Below are 18,032 nucleotides of genomic sequence, written 5' to 3'. Positions count from 1 at the left end.
GCAAAAAACACCATTGAAATTTTGGTAGGGATTGCACTGAATCTGTAGATAATGTTGGGCAGCATTGTCAGCTTAATATTGTCTCAAATCAATGAATATGGGATGCTTTTCCATTTATTTATGTCTTCTTTCTCTTTTTCAGCAGTGATTTTTAATCTTCAGTGTACAAGTCTTTCACCTTCTATACTAAATTTATCCTTAGTATTGTATTCTTATTGATGTTTTCTTAATTTCCTTTTTGGGTTGTTAATTGTTAAAGTATAGAATTGCACCTTAAGTTTTGTGCATTGATTTTCTTTCCTATAACTTTGCTGAATTCCTTTATTAGCTCTAACAATTTGTGTGTGTGTGAGAAAGTTTTTTAGGGTTTTGTACATGTAAGATCATGTTATCTGTGAACAGATCTAGTTTTAATTCTGTTTCATCTTGGTGCCTCATTTCTTTTTGTTGCCTAATTGATCTGGGTAAACTTCCAATACTTTGTTGAGTAGAAATGGTGAGATCAGGCTCTCCTGTCTTGTTCCTGATCTTAAGAGAAAATCTTTCAGTCTTTTACCAGTGAGAATGATGTTAGCTATGTTTTTTTTTAAATATATGGCCTTTGTCATGTTGAGGATGTTTCCTTCTATTACTAGTTTATTAAATAAACAAGTGTTTTTATCATGAAAGGGTATTGAATTTTGTTAAATGCTTTCTCTGCATCAATTGAATAGATATGTAGTCCCCCAGCCCCCACTTTCATTCTATTAGCACAGTTCATTACATTGATTGATTTTCATGTGTTGAACCAGGAATAAATCCCACTTGGACATGGTATATAATCCTTTTAATATGTTGCTGAAATCTGTTTGCTAACATTTTGCTGAGAATTTTGCCCTAATTATTCATAAGGGTCTGTAGTGTTCTTTTCTTGTAGTATCTTTGTCTGGATTTGGTGTCAGAGTAATGTTGACCTCATAGATTGAGTTAAGGAGTATGTCCCTCCTCTTCAGTTTTTTGGAAGAGCTTAAGAATAATTGGTATTAATTCTTCTTTAAATGTTGGGGAGAATTCACCAATGAAGCCATCAGGTCTGGGGCTTTCTTTTCAGGGTGGGGAGGGATGAGAGGGTTGATTACTGATTCAATCTCCTTACTAGTTATATAGTTCTATTCAGATTTTTTATTTCTTCATGATTTATTTTTGGTGTATAATTGTTCATAGTGTTCTCTTATACAATTTTCTCTTTTGGGAATGTAAAATTGCTAGTAATATCTCCTCTTGCATTTACGATTTTAATAATTTGAATCATCTCTTTTTTTCTTAATCAATATAGCTAAAAATTTGTCAATTTTTGATCTTATCAAAGAACCAACTTTTGGCTTTATTTGTTCTCTCTATTGTTTTCCTATTCTCTATTTTATTATTCTTAGATCCAAACTTATTTCCTTCCTTTGCTAGCTTTGGATTTAGTTTGCTCTCCTCTTTCTTGTTACTTAAGGTGTTACGTTATTGACGTGAGATTTTTTTTTCCTAATGTAGGTGGTTAAAATTCCAAAGCAACACTGCTTTTGTTACAGTCACAAGCTTTGGTATGTCGTAGTTTGGTTGTTATTTATCTCAATGTAATTTCTAATTTCCCCTGTGATTTCATTTTTGACTTATTGGTTGTTTAAGATTGTATTGCTTAATTTTCTACATATTTGTGAATTTCTCACTTTTCTTTTTGTTGTTAATTTTTAATTGCATTCTATGTGATCAGATAAGATACCTTGTATTATTTTAATCTTCTAAAATATACTAATCTTTGTTTTGTGGCATATTATGTTGCCCATCCTGTAGAATGTTCCATGTACATTTGAGAAAAATGTATGTTCTGTTGTTCTTAGGCAGGGTGTTTTATATATGGGTCAGATCCAATTGGTGTGTAGTGTTAGTCAAGTCCTCCACTTCATTATTGACCTTCTTTCTGGTTGTTCTATCCATTATTGAAAGTAATATATTGAACTCTCCAAGTGTTATTGTAGAACTGTATATTTCTCCCTTCCATTCCATTAATGTTTATTTTATATAATTTGGAGTTTTGACTTCTCCCTTTAATTCTGTCAGTGTTTGCGTCATATATTTTGACACTATGCTGTTACGTGTATATACGTTTCTGAATGTTATATAGTCTCAGTGAACTAATCTTTTGTTCAATATATAATGTCCTTTTTTTTTCACTCATACCAGTTTTCAACTTCAAGTTTATTTTGTCTGATATTATTAGATAGCCACCCTAGCTCTCTTTTGACTCCTATTTGTAGAGATTATCTTTTTCCATCTTTTCAACCTACTTTGTTTCTTTGAATCTGAAATGAGTCGCTTATAGACAGTGTAGAGTTGGATCATGTTTTATCAACTATTCTGCAAATCTCTGCCTTTGGATTGGAGAGTTTCATCCATTTACATTTAAAGTAATTATTGATAAGGAAAGACTTACATATGCCATTTTGCTATTCATCTTCTGTATGTCTTAATGCTTTTTTGTCCCTCATTTCCTCCACTACTGCATTCTTTGGTGTTTAGTTGATATTTTGTAGTGACACATTTTGCTTCTCTTCTAATTTCCTTTGGTTTATATTCCTTAGATATTTTCTTCATGGTTACTATGGGGATTACATATAACATCCTAAAATTATAACAATCTAATTTGTATTGATACCAAATTAACTTCAGTTACATACAAAAGCTCTACTTCTAAGCATTATGGTGGTGTAAGACAATCCCTTTATCTCTCTCCTTTAATCTACAACTAGTAAAACATCCATAACTCAACACTGGTTCCTCTGCTCAACACACCAGGACACAAGAGAGATCTATACATCTGTAATCTGAAGGTGGGTGGGTTGGAACACATAGAGGAGACAGAACCAGGGCCCACGATACTGGCCTCCTGGCTATCATGGGTGAGCCACAGCCCCAGAGAATCCAGTAGCAGCAGCGAAGGTGACACACATGACTCTGGCTTCCAACTGCAGCAGTGCCCATGGCCACAGAGAACTGGGCAGCAGTAGACGTGAGCCCCATGACCCCAGTCCCTTCAGGCACAGGAGCACATGAAACTCCAGACCCCTGCTTGTGGTGGTGGGGCCCATGAACTTGACAACCCCTGACCCCAGCTTCAACCCCTCCGTCCAACTTCCCCCACTGGGGCAGCAGTGGCTGCAACCTAGGCGACCCCAGACACAGCGGAAGCTTCTGCCATACCAGTGCTCCTGGTGGTGATGCCAGCAACAGAAGTGACACCAGCAACAGCAAGGCACCAGTGACCCCAGGGGCACAAGAAGCAATTATGAGGGCATGGGGCCACACCTTGCACAGAGACAATGGAAGATGGAAAGTGCAGATTCTCAAATACCGCAAGAGGCAGCTCTGGAAAGGCAAACCAAAAACTTGTGCTATAGTGCCACCTACTTAAAAACAAAGGAAACACCTCTAGTTACCAATTGTTGGTTCGTTAGAAACAAAGTAAGCAAAACTTTATCTCTTAAGAAAGGTGTTGGATACTTAAATGCACTGGCAGAGGAACATCTCATCAAGCACCATGAAAAACGATAGCAATGCAGTGTCCCAAAAAAGAAAATGACAATTCTCCAGAAACCAAACTGAAAATCACAGAAGAGCGTGCTTTAACTGATGGAGAATTCAATATAGCTATCATGAAGAAACTCAATGAGCTACAAGAAAACTCAGAAAAGCAATTCAGTGAGCTCAGGAATAAAGTTGATGAACAGAGGAATACTTTACAAAAGAGATTGGTTACCCTAAAGAGAAACAAACAAATTCTGGAGCTGAAGAACTCAATAACATGAGATTAAAAAATGTACTAGAGACCATTGGAAATAGAGCAGACCATATGGAAAGGAGAATTAGTGAGCTCAAAGATAGAAATCTAGAAATGATTCAGGTAGGAGAGAGAAATACAGTTTTTAAAAAATGAAGAAACTCATTAGACTCCATTAGAAAAGGCAACATAAGGATAATGGGTATTCCAGAAGGAGGAGAGAAGATGAGATCAGAGAGCATATAAATAAATAAGAAATAATAGCTGAGAACTACCCAAACCAGGAGAAGGAACTGGATGTATGACTCCACAAGCTAATAGAACACCTAATTATCTCAATGCAAACAGACCTTCTCCAAGGCACATTATATTAAGCTATCAAAATCAATGATAAAAAAAGAATTTTAAAGGCAGTGGGGAAAAAAAAGACATTATCCTTCAAAGGTACTTACATTAGCCTATCAGCAGATTTCTCAGCAGAAACTACAGGCCAAGAGAGAGTGAAATGACATATTCAAATGTTGAAAGGTAAAAACTGTCAGCCAAGACTCTTCTAACCAGCAAAGTTATCCTTCAGGTATGAAGGAGAAATAAAGGTTTTCCCTGACAAACAAAAGCTGAGGAAGTTCATCGCCACTAAACCTGCCTTACAAGAAATGTTGAAAGGAGCTCTTCTACCAAAATGAAAAGACAAAAGTACACAAAACTTTGAGTAAATAGATAGAATCAGAAAATTGCAACTCTATATAAGCTGTTAAACAGTTATAGCATAAAAGGGGGAAAAGCAGTAAAAATAACCAAGGTACTTCAATCTGGTAACAAACTTACAGTATAAAAGAAGATAATATGAGGTACACACACACAAATATAAAAGGGGAAGAGGAAAACGATGGAACCTGTATAGGCAAATGAGGTAAGATGTTATCTACAGAAAAAGGGCTATTTTATTTATGAGACATTTTATACAAACCTCATGGTAACCACAAAACAAAACATAAAGAATAAGCTGAGAAAAACAACATAGAAAACCACCAAACTAAAATGGCAGAAAGAAACAGAAGGAAAAAAACCAAACCAAACCCCAAAAAACCCAAAAACAAACAACAACAAAAAAGTGGCAATACAGAGCAACCAGAAAACAAAAGATAAAATGGCAGAACTAAGTCCTCATATATCATCAGTGATCACCCTAAATGCCAATGGATTAAAGTCACCAATCAAAAGAGACACAGTGGCTGGATGGATTAAAAAACAAGATGCAACTATATTCTGCCCCCAGGAGACTCATCTCAGCACTAAAAACAAAATAGACTCTGAGTGAAGGGATGCGAGATGATACTCCAAGCAAAGGGCAGCCAAAACAAGTGGGTGTAGCTATATTCATAACAGACAAAATACACTTCAAGCCAAGAAAGGTAAGAAGAGCAAAAGATGAACATTACATAATAATAAAGGAGATAATCCTTCAAGAATATGTGATATTTATTAACATATATACAGCCAACCCTCCAGATCTGCAGGTTTTACATCCACTGATTCAACTAACTGCAGATCAAAAAAAATTCAGAACACAATTCCAGAGAAGCAAAAAGCAAATCTAAATCTGTTGTGTGCCAGCAAATATTTGCATAGCATTTACATTGTATTAGGTATTATAAGTAATCTAGAGATGATATAAACTTTACAGGAAATTGTTTGTACATTATATGCAAATTATAAGAGACTTGAGCATCCTCAAATTTTGGTATCTGCAGGGGTTCCTGGAACCAACGACTGTATACACCTAACGTAGGAGCACCTAAAGTATATAAAGCGATTATTAACAGACCTAAAGGGAGAAATTGATGGCAGCACAATAATAGTAGGGGACTTTAACACTCCACTTCCATTAATGGATAGATCATTTAGACAGTAAGTCAACAAGGAAACATTGGCCTTAAATAAAACATTAGACCAAATGGACTGAATAGATTTATATAGAACATTCTGTGCAAAAGCAGCAGACTACACATTCTTCTCAAGTGCACATGGAACATTCTCAAGGTTAGGCCATGTGTTTGGACACAAAATAAGTCTCAATAAATTTAAGAAGCCTGAAATCCTTTCAAGCATCTTTTCTGAATATAATGGTATGAAACTAGAAATCAACTACAAGAAGGAAGCTAGAAAAGTCACAGATATGTGGAGACTAAACAACATGGTACTGAACAACTACTGTGTCGATGGACAAATTAAAGGAAAAAATTAAAAATACCTTAAGACAAATAAAAATGAAAGTATAACATACCAAAATCTGTGGGTTGCAGCAAAAGTGGTACTAAGAGGGAAGTTTATAGTGATACAGGCCTACGTCAAGAAACAAAAAAAGTCTCAAACAATTTAACCTTACACTTAAAGGAACTAGAAAAAGAACAGGTGAAGCCCAAAGTCAGTGGAAGGAAATAAAAATCAGAGCAGAAACAAATACAATAGAGACTTAAAAGACAGTAGAAAAGATCAATGAAAGAAAGCTGGTTCTTTGCAAGATAAACAAAATTGACAAACCTGTAGCTCAACTCACAGAAAAAAAGAGAGAAGGCGCTGATAAATAAAATAAAAAACAAAAGAGGCGTAATAACAGTGGATACTACAGAAATATAAAAGACTGTGAGAATATTATGAACAAAAAATGGACAACCTAGAATAAATGGAAACATTCTTAGAATCATGCAACCTTCTAAGATTGAATCATGAAGAAATAGAAAATCTGGATAGACTGATCAACATTAAGCAGATTGAAACAGTAGTTGAAAACCTCCCAGAAAGCCAGATGGCTTCACTGGTGAATTCTACCAAACATTCAAAGAAGATTTAATACCTATCAGATTGAAACTATTCCAAAAAATTGAAGAGGAAAGACTGTTCCCTAACTCATTTTACAAGGCCAACATTAGACTGATACCAAACCAGACAAGGATAACACACACGAAAAAGAAAATTGCAAGCCAATATCTCTGATGAACATAGAAGCAAAAGTTATCAACAAAATATTAGCAAACCTAATACAATAATACATTAAAAGGATTATACACCATGATGGAGTGGGACTTATTACAGGGATCCAAGGATGGCTCAATATAGGCAAATCAAGCAACGTGATACACCACATTAACAAAACAAAGAATAAAAATCATATGATTATCTCTACAGTTGCAGAAAAATCATTTGACAATGTTTAACATCCTTTTATGATTAAAAATAACTCTCAATAAAGTGGGTATGGAAGGAATATACCTCAACATAATAAAGCCCATTTATGACAAACCCACAACTAAAACCATACTCAACAGTGAGACGCTGAAAGCCATCCCTCTAAAATCAGGAAGAAGACGAGGATGAGCATCCTCGCCCCTCTTATTCAACATAGTATTGGAAGTTCTAACCACAGCTGTTAGGCAAGAAAAAGAAATACAAGGCATCCAAATTGGAAAGGTGACAAACTTTACTTGTCACCTTATTTGCAGATGACATGATTTTATATGTAGAAAACCCTAAAGACTCCACCAAAAACTATTGGAAGTAATAAATGAAAAGAGGAAAGTTGCAGGGTACAAAATCAGTATACAAAAATCTGTTGCATTTATATACAATAACAATGAACTAGCAGAAGAATACATTAAGAAAAAAATCCCATTTACAATCACAACAAGTAGAATAAAATCCTTAGGAATAAATTTAACTAAGGAAGTGGAAGACCTGTACACTAAAAACTATAAGACATTGTTGAAAGAAATTGGAGAAGAAGCAAAGAAATGGAAAACTAGTTCATGCTCATGCATTGGAAGGATTAACATTGTTAAAATGTTCATTTTACCTAAAGTAATCTGCAGATTCAGTGCAATCCATATCAAAATCGCAATAACATTTTTCACAGAAATAGAAGAAAAAATTCTAAATTTGTCTGGAACCACAAAAGACCCCATGTAGCCAAAGCAATCCTGACTGAGAAAACAGAACAAAGTGGGAGGTATCACACTCGCTGATTTCAAATCGTACTACAAAGTTATACTATTCAAAATAATTTGGCAGAAAAACAGACACATAGATCAATGGAAATAGTTGAGAGCCCAGAAATAAACTCACACACATATGCACAACAAATTTATGACAAGGGAGCCAAGAATCTACAATGGAGAAAAGAAAGTCTCTTTAATAAATGGTGTTGGGAAAGCTGGACAGCCACACACAAAAGAGTGAAACTAGACCACTATCTTACGTCATACACAAAAATTAACTCAAAATGGATTAAAAACTTGAATGTAAGACCTAAAACCATAAAAGTCCTAGAAGAAAACATAGACAGTGTGCGCTTTGACATTGGTCTTAGCAATATATTTTTGGCTATGTCTCCTCAGGCAAGGGCACCAAAAACAAAAAGTAAACTGGGACTACACCAAGCTAAAAAGCTTCTGCACAGCAAAGGAAACCATCAACAAAACAGAGAAGGACGAATACCTGTGATTTCACTAATATGTGGAATATTAAAAAAACAAACAAACAAAACAAAAGAAAATGCATAGATATGGAGAACCTATTAATGGTTATCAGAGAGGATGGGGGTTGGAGGGCAAAGTGGGTAAAGAGGGTCAATTGTATGGTGAAAGATGAAAACTAGAGTTTTGGTGGTGAGCATGCTGTAGTGTATAAGGAAGTCAAATTATAATGTATGCGTGAAACATATGATGTTATAAACCAATGCTACCTCATTAAACACATGTAAGCAGTAAAAGAAACAAAAACAAGAAACTCTACTTCTATAGAGCTTTGTCCCCTCTTTCTGATACTGATGCCATAAATTATATTCTTTGTACACTGTGTACCCAAAAATATAGACTTAGAATTTTTTTTATAAATTAAAAAAAATACTATAGAAAATTAAAAGTGGAGTCACAAATCAAAATTACAGTAATATTGGCTTTTACATTTGCCCACACACTTACCTTTTCCAAAGATATCTTTATATGGATTTGACACATGTCTAGAGTCTTTTCATTTTAACCTGTAGGAATCCCTTTACCATATCTGCTAGGGCAGGTCTAGTGGTAATGAACTCCCTCAGCTTTTTTCTGAAAATATTTTAATTTCTCCCTCATTTTTAAGGAGTGTTTTGAAGGCAGGATAGAGTAGTCTTGATTGACAGTTTTTTTCTTTCAACACTTTAAATATGTAATCCCACCACCTCTGGCCTTCAAGGTTTCCTATGAGAATCAGGTGATAATCTTACTGAGGATCCTTGTATGTGATGAGTCACTTCTCTTGCTGTTTTCAAGATTCTATTTGGCTTCCAATATTTTGATGTTTATGTATCCTGGTGTGGGTCTCTTGGGATTATCTTATTGGATTTCTTTGAACTTCTTGTATTTGTAAATTCATGTGTTTCATTACATTTGAGAAGACTTTGCCCCTTATATCTTCAAATAATATTCCTGTCCCTTTCTCTGTTTCATTTCCTTCTCTCATAATGCACATGTTTGTCTGCTTGATGGTGTCATGCAAGTCCATTAGGCTCTGTTTGCTTTTCCTCATTTTTTTCCTTTTTGCTCCTCAGACCCAATAAATTCTATGGTTCTGTCTTCAACTCTCCGATTCTTTCTTATTCCTGTTTTAAACTGCTGCCAAACACTTTAGTGAATTTTTTGTTTTAGTTATTGCACTTTTCTATAACGTTTGTTTTGGTGCCTTTACATAATTTCCATCTCTTTGTTGATATTCTCATTTTGTCCATATGTCATTTTTCTGACTTCTTATAGTGCTTTGTCCATTTCTTCCTTTACCTCTGTGACCACATTTAACAAACTTGATTTAAACTGTTTGTCTAGTAAGTCTTATGTCTGGACTTCCTCAGGGATGGGTTCTGTCAATTAATTTCATTCCTTTGAATGAGGCATGATTTTTAAAAAATATTTATTTATTTTTTACTTTTGGCTGTGTCGGGTCTTAGTTGTGATACACAGGATCTTTGTTGCGGCATGCCGGATCTTTTGTTGCAGCATGTGGGCTTTTCTCTAGTTGTGGCATGTGGATTTTCTCTCTAGTTGTGGCGCACAGGCTCCAGAGCGCGTGGGCTCTGTAGTTTGCAGCATGCATGCTGCCTAGTTGAGGCAAACGTGCTCAGTATTTGTGGTGCGTGGGCTTAGTTGCCCCACGGCATGAGGGATCTTAGTTCCCCGACCAAGGATCGAACCCATTTCCCCTGCATTGGAAGGTGGATTCTTTACTACTGGACCACCAGGGAAGTCCTGAGGCATGATTTCTGTTTCATTGTATGTCTTGTAATTTTTAGTTGAATATTGGTCCTCTCACTATTACAATGTGGTAGCTCTGGAAATCAGATTCTCCTGCTTCCCTGGGGGTTGGGGTTCCTGGGGTTTTGTTGTTATTGTTTTGTTTTGTTGACCATTGAAGCCTATAATAGTATGTTTGTTTTGAGACGTTTCCAAACTCTTCTTGCAAAGACAATTATTTGCCATGTGTGATCACACTGAAGCTTCTGATCATTTAGCTCATGTTCAGCTAATGTTTTGACAGAGAATTTCTTGAGTGCTAAGAGGTCAAACAAACAAAAATAGCAATAACAACAAAAAGGAGAGAAGAACCAATGTACAAGTTAGGTCTGTGCTGGGGTACTCCTTCACCACTTAGCTAGGCTTGCTCTGAGCCTAGAGATCAGTCTGAGGTGAAAGCTTAAGGTCTTCTTAGGACTCTTGTGAGCACATGTCTTGCTCAGGTATGTGCATAATTTTCTAAATACCGCCATGTGCACAGCTGTCTTGAATATCCTAATTTCTCGAAAGAATCTCACCCCAGCTTCTCCTCCAGACCTTGATGATCTATTGTATATCTCCACCCATAATTTCTTACCTCAGGCATCTTTTAGTTTTGTAGTCTTCCAGGTAGCTTCTATGAACAGTGCCTATTGCTTTTCCCACTTATATTCTGAGTTACATGAACTGGGTGCCTTGCACCAGTCCTCCAATTATCCCGAGACAGGTTACAACAGGTGTGTACAATAATTTGCAAATGAGATCTTCTCTGCTCTCTCTGGTTGGAGCAGGGGGACTGGGAACTGGGCTGCCATCTGCTCAAGACCAAAACTGCCATGCAGGACAGGGGAGCAAGGGTGAATAAAATGTCACAAAGCTTTTCTACTATTTTTAAGATGGCTTTTTCTTGATTGGGTATTTATAAGGTTGTTTTAAGCCTTTGACTCTTTCCCAGATGTCGTACATAGTCAATTCAACTTCTTGTACTTTTTTGTGGTTTTTTTGGGTGAAATGAGACCTTAAATCTTCCTCATATGCCATGTTTTTTTGACATCACCCACCATTAGCACTTTTTAAAAGTAGTCAAGGTGAAGAACTCACTTTGGTGCCTCTGTAGACTCTGACCATCTCTGTGTGGTAGATGTGATACTATTCTCCTACCATTCAGGATCTTTTCAATGGCTCTGAGAATCTACTTCCAAGAAGTTCAGGCCCAGAGAGACAAAGGAATTCCTTCCCTGGGTGTGGGAGTCCCATCTGCAAGGTTCCAATCTCTGACCCTACTTGAGATGATTGACATCAAGAAGTTTCATTTCCTTCAGAGAATACCTGTCCACAGGGATGTGTCAGGTCAACTGTACCACAGTACACTAAGATGGACAGCAGTTCAAATGGTACATGAATTGGGGGTGGGACTTTTTCTGTACCCTTTGGTGTGGTGTCTCCTAAATTTCAGTCATTGAATTCCACGTCAACTATTTTTTGCCATATCCATGCACCATCTATATTATTACTTACATTATTTTTCACTTTAAATCATATTATTACTTTAAAGCATTTGTTTAAAAAAGAATTTGATCTGCTATCACAAGTGGAAAACAGTATCTCTTGCCAAAAACAGGAGGCAATTATAACCATAACTATAATACACACAAAACATTTTCTTAAATTCTAGCTAACTTCTATTTTCACTAAAAGTTCTGAAATGGTGTAAAACTCTAAATGGAAAGTTACCTTTAAAACTGTATAAAAATAAAAAATTAAAGGCAAAAAAAGCTCTGAAATGGAAACTTATCTTACTCTTGGTAGTTCCAGAGCTTTTAAAAATATGTCCGAGAATCTCAATATCATCAGACCAACTGGACGGGACTCTAAAAAAGGATGCAATTTAATGTTTAAAGATTTTTTTTCTGAAACCTCTTAAAATTATTCCATGTTCCAGAAGAAGAAAAATCCCAACACAGTGCTTAGTGGTCACATGCATAGGCTGTAAATTCAAATGCCAACCCTCCCACTGCCCAGCTGAGTGACTTTGAGTGAGTTATTGTGCCTCCTTGAACATCACTTTCCTCTTCTGTAAAATGGGCTAAAAAATGCCAGCCTCACACAAATCTGTAAGGTTCACAGCAGCTTTATGCATAATAGTTAAAAATGAAACTACCCAGATGCCCTTCAGTGGGTGAATGTTTAAACTGTGTCTCATGTGTAACGTGAGATACTGTTCAGCAATAAATATGATCAAACTGTTGATGAACACAACAATGTGAATGGATCCCCAGAGAATGATACTGAGTTTAAAAAAAGAGCCAGTCCCAAATGTTATATACTATATAATTCCATTTATGTAACATTACAAAAATGACAAAATTATAAAAATGGAGAATAGGTTAGTCATTGCCAAGGGGTTAGGTATGGGAAGGGAGGAGGAAGAAGGGAGAGGAGAGAAGTGGATGTGGATATAAAAGCAACGTGAGAGATCCTGGTGATGAAGGGACTGTTCTGTACCTTGACTGTGGTGGTAGACACATGGACCTACACATGTGACAAAATGGCATAGAACTAGATACACTCACACACACACACGAGTACAAGTAAAAAACTGGGGAAACCTGAGTAAGATTGGTGGATGGTATCAATGTCAATATCCTGGTTATGATAGTGAGCATTATTTTTGCAAGATGTTACCATTGGGAGAAACTAGGTAGAGGGTACATGAGATCTCTCTGTATTATTTCTTATAACTGCATGCAAATATACAATTATCTTAAAAGTTTAATGAAAAATACCAGCTTCATAGGCTTTCTGTGAGGCTCAAATGAGGTAATATTTTGGGAAGAAAATTCATTCAGCAAACGTTTATCGACACCTCCCGTCTGTCCAGCCACTGTGTAAATGCAGAGCTTATAACAGTGAATAAAATAGAGTTATGCTCTAGCGGAAATTTTATTTTACTGGAGTGGCACACAGAAGTGAGTTGTTATTTCTAAAAATTGTTCTGGGGACTTCCCTGGTAGCGCAGTGGTTGAGAGTCCGCCTGAGAATGCAGGGGACACAGGTTCAATCCCTGGTCCGGGAAGATCCCACATGCCGCAGAGCAGCTAAGCCTGTGTCCCACAACTACTGAGCCTGCACTCTAGAGCCCGTGAGCCACAACTATTGAGCCCACGTGCCGCAACTACTGAAGCTCGCACACCTAGAGCCCGTGCTCTTTACTTTACTTTGGTCAAAGTAAAGTTTAGTCAAAACTTTACTTTGGTCCCTACATTGCGGCAACAAGAGAAACCACCGCAATGAGAAGCCCGTGAACCGCAACGAAGAGTAGCCCCCGCTCGCCGCAACTGTAGAAAGCCCGCGTGCAGCAACGAAGACCCAACGCAGCCAAAAATAAATAAATAAATAAATGAATTAAATTTTAAAAAATTGTTCTTAAAATTGGTTTAACATTTTTCCCTAATCGACCAGTAGCATGCATTGAGTGCTTGCATGTAATGAAAGTAGACTCAGAGAGATTATAAAAATTGCCCAGGTGCCAGGTAGAGCCAGAAGCAGGATTCAAACCCAGATCCGAGCCCATTGCTGTAGCTCATCATCTCTAAACTCACTGCTTTTGACAGAGGAGTATTGTTCTCTTTGCAGAGTAACCCGGTGAAGACAGCCGAAGTGGAGTGTGGGGACTTTTACAACAGTGGGGACAGAGCAACTGTTGATGCGGAGGGCTACTTCTGGTTCCTGGGGAGGGCCGATGATGTCATCAATGCCTCCGGGTAGGTGTGGCTGACCCTGAGCCGGAAGGTGCCACCCTCACGAGCCTGGTGGGAGGTAGCACGCCCAGACATTCCTTCATGCCTTGGTGATGGGCTCTCAGCCTAACTCTGAACCAAAGTAAGACATCATGCAATTTAAAGGCACTGGGAAGGAAAACTTTACTTTGGTCCCTATTTGTTGAGGGAGCTTATTCTGTGTGCTCCTCTGATGAAGCACATGTCACAGAAACACATAACACCAACAATAATAAAATTCACCTGTATGGAATACGTTCTATGTGACGGTACTCTCTGTAGAGCTTTGTACGATCCACCTCCCAATGCTGTAAGGTAGATGTGATTATGCCCATCTTATTTTATTTTATTTTTGGGGGGTGTGGGGAGGGGGTGGGTGTGGAGGCCCGCACTGCGCAGCATGCAGGATTTTAGTTCCCCGACCGGGGATTGAACCCGTGCCCCCTGCAGTGGGAGCACGTAGCCCTAACCACTGGACCGCCAGGGAATGCCCATGATTATGCCCATTTTACATGAGGAAACGGAGTCAGTGACTGGTGAAAAACGTTGCCTGAAGTTTCAAAGACAGTACAGGGTGGGGCCCAGATTTGAACAAAGGCGGTCTGACTCCAAGTCTGTTGTTCCTAACTCTTACATGATTTATAAAGAAAAAAAATGACACGTTACGCTAGAATAACATGTTTTCTTGGGAATTTCAGGAAAATTGAGTTTGTTTTTTTTAGTTTCTAAAACAAATGCTGATACAGTGAAGAATAGGGTGTAAAATTTGTACAAATGTTAAGCTAAAGAGTTTTCATGCCAGGGGAAGCTGCTTGAGCTTGAGCCAAGCCCCAGAGCTCTGCGAGGATGAAGCATTCACCTCCCTCACCTGGGGTCGAGAGGTGAGGAGCCCTGGGGAGCACCTGAGCCTTGTATTCCTTAGCATGGAATGTTCAGGACTTCACATTTCAGGCCCATTACACAGGCCTCTGGCGCCCTGTGACAGATACCCTCCGTGCCAAGGGAAGATGTGTCTCTCCAAAAGATGCGATCTGAGGGCCTGGGTCACCCTCGCCCAGGAATTGGCTCAGAAGGAACCATTGGTCCTGCAGGTACCGCATTGGGCCGGCAGAAGTGGAGAACGCCCTGGCAGAGCACCCAGCGGTGGCTGAGTCCGCTGTGGTGAGCAGCCCCGACCCGATCCGAGGGGAGGTGAGGAACGGGACGTGGAGGTCATCGTGGCTGGGTGTGGGGCTGGGAAGGCAGGTGAGGGGAAAACTTCCAGGCCATGCCTACCCAGCCTTGGAGCTAGGGTGAAGGGAGGGCATGGCTGGTGTGCATGTGCACTTACACGACGTGGTCAGCAGGGGGCACTGTGGCCTCATCCGTGACTGGAACGATGCTGATTGTGAAAGCTGCTGCTGCTGCCATCTAGTAGTTCATCAGCTCTTACTGGGTGTCAGCTCTTTTATCCTCACAGAACACAGTGAATTAAGGACTCCTTTTATACCTTTTTGCAGAGAAGGAAACAGAGGCATAAAGAGGTTAAATAACTAACCTGGATTACACAGCTAATAAGTGGTGGGAAATTGAGCACTCTGGCTCCAGAGCATGCATCCTTGATTCAACAAGTGTTTATTGAACACCTTCTAAAGGTCTTAACTATTATTAAATGCCCACAGAACTCTACCTACAATAATAGTGAAAATGGTGATGATAACAATGATAGGAATAACAATACATTTAAACTGGCTTCACGTTTTATGTGTATCATCTCATGGAATCTTTACATAAACCCGATGAGGAATGAACCTGTCCTCTCCCCATTTCGCAGAGAAGGAGATCGACATTAAGATAGGTTAAGAAATGTTCCAAGGCAAAGAGTGGAAATTGGAAGTACTGGGATTTGAACCTGGGATTTCCAAAGGCTCTACTGTCAGTTTGTTTTCCCATTAATTTAGTAAGCATTTACTCTTTATTTTAAAATTTTTATTTATTTATTTATTGGCCGCGCAGTGTGGCATGGCACGCGGGATCTTAGTTCCCTGACTAGGGATCGAACCCGCACCCCCTGTGGTGGGAGCGCGGAGTCTTAACCACTGGACCTCCAGGGAAGTCCCAAGCATTTACTCCTTAAACTATAATTTGGTAGTCACTCGCCCTGAGCCTCCACTCTGCTTCTTCACTGCAGGTAGTGAAGGCTTTCATTGTCCTGACCCCAAAATTCCTGTCCCATGATCGGGACCAGCTCACCAAGGAGCTGCAGCAGCATGTGAAGTCAGTGACAGCCCCATACAAGTACCCAAGGAAGGTGAGTGAGAGCAGATGGATGGGGTCTGGTCCCTGTGAGTGGTTCCGGGGGCTCCACTGCCTCAAGTCTCATGCAGTGTCTGGGGTGAAGCCTAAGTAGCCAAGAGCACTAATATTTTTCTCTGCAGAAGAAGCGTTTCAGCTTAGTGGTGTGAGGGAGCCCACTGAATCGGATGGAACCTCGATCCTGTGTCAGAAACTCATCCATTGCTGGCATGTCAACCTAAAGAAAAAAATCGGACAATTGCCCGAAGATATCCAAGAAGGTTATTTATAATCTTTCAAAATTTGAAAAAGACACCCAAACCAGCAACTTCCAAACTATTAAACAACATTATTTGTCGTGAGAAATACATTCTATATTGCAACCCAATACACATAAACATACATAACAAACAAAAATGAACAAAATGATATTTACCCTAACAACATGTAATACATTCTGATATTTTTTGTTCAACTTCATTTGTTTTAAATGCTCTGTACAACCTATAAAAATGTGCAGCAATAGAGAAATGATGAAATTACTCATGGAATTTAATATTATTCTGTAATTTAAAATAATGATGCAGATTGTTAACATAAAATATCACAATAATATATTATTGAGATAAAAAAGCAGGCTAAGAAAGAACATACGTAGCACTGATTTGTTTAAAAACAAGTTAAAATTTCCTTCTTTTGTAGTAATACTTTGCTGCATTGTCTGAATGTTTACAATCAATACATATTATAAAGCTATATAGCTAACGTTTATTGAGCATTTACTGTGTGTACCAGGCCCTGGACTCAGTGCTTTACATGCATTATTATTTCATTTAATCCTCTCCACAACCTGAGATAATCATCCCAGTCTACAGAGAGGAAACTGAGGCTTAGAGACTCAAAGTAAATTGCCTGAGATTAGAGTAAATAGAAGCTGGAATTCAACCCCATGTGTATCTGACAACAGAGTTCATGCTGCTATACCATTAGAATCTGATGCTTTATCGAGAGTAGAATAGAGGATGTGTACCAGTCAGGAAGGGCTACATGTTACTGTGGGTAACAAACAGTCCCAAAGTTGTAGTGGATTATAATGAGGACGGTGTCTTTCTTGCTCACGCCACTTGTCCACCATAGCTTTCCCGGAGCCTTTGCTCCACATCCCCTCATCCTGGGACCAGGATAAAGGAGCAGCCACCACGTAGGTACCTCCCAGAGTCCTAGAAGAGATGGACAGAGGGGGTGGCCTGTCTCAATGACTCCCAACTTTTCTGTTAGAGGTTGCAGGCACACTTCACTCCTACTCATATTTCACTGGTCAAAGTATATCAAAGGGCTGCATCCAACTTCAGGAGGTCCGAGGAGAATCTGACATAAATGGTGGACCCCGTTAAGGCCCCCACATGGCGCCAGCCTGTCTGGGGGACTGTGAGAGGGCAAAGGAGGAGAGCTGAGGGTTGATAGAAAATGACGGGGGGACTTAGTCAGAATGTGTTTGCTTTATCCTCAACCAGGTGGAGTTTGTCTCAGAGCTGCCCAAAACCATCACTGGCAAGATAAAAAGAAGTGAACTCCGGAAGAAGGAGTTTGGTCAGATGTAATTGGCAGTAAACTCAGAAACCACTGTGTGATGTTGGCCAAATGCCTGGTGGCCTCAGTTTCCTCACGATGGTGAGGGTGAGGAGAGGAACGCTGAGAGAATTGACTTGAAAGAGAGCCAGAAGTGTCAACATTCCAGCATTTTTGTCTTTTAAATTAATATCAATCACTATCCTTCCTCCAAGTTCCCTGTTCCTTTCAGATTTCCCAGCTGAGCGCTCAGAATGGGGCTGAAGCAAATTAAATACTGACTCAGCATCCACAGTGAGTCTG

At 38.8% G+C, this 18,032-nt stretch overlaps 1 protein-coding gene across 4 annotated transcripts in view; it reads left to right on the top strand.

Annotated features, from left to right (window-relative positions):
• The window catches only part of LOC137750136 (acyl-coenzyme A synthetase ACSM1, mitochondrial-like), a 51,713-nt gene extending 33,696 nt beyond the window's left edge, over window positions 1-18,017 (top strand). For all 4 annotated transcript variants that reach the window (XM_068524473.1, XM_068524472.1, XM_068524470.1 and 1 more), the window contains 4 exons: window positions 13,744-13,871; window positions 14,978-15,077; window positions 16,057-16,176; window positions 17,675-18,017. In XM_068524473.1, coding sequence (XP_068380574.1) covers window positions 13,744-13,871; window positions 14,978-15,077; window positions 16,057-16,176; window positions 17,675-17,761 — 435 coding nt within the window. In that variant the 3' untranslated portion in view covers window positions 17,762-18,017. The remainder of the gene's footprint in view (window positions 1-13,743; window positions 13,872-14,977; window positions 15,078-16,056; window positions 16,177-17,674) is intronic.
• Window positions 18,018-18,032: the final 15 nt, after the last annotated feature.

The sequence above is a fragment of the Eschrichtius robustus genome, chromosome 16 (assembly GCF_028021215.1).
Source record: "Eschrichtius robustus isolate mEscRob2 chromosome 16, mEscRob2.pri, whole genome shotgun sequence".
Lineage (NCBI taxonomy): Eukaryota > Metazoa > Chordata > Mammalia > Artiodactyla > Eschrichtiidae > Eschrichtius > Eschrichtius robustus.
Note: the sequence above shows the minus strand (reverse complement) of the source record. Positions and strands in the feature narration are given on the sequence as shown.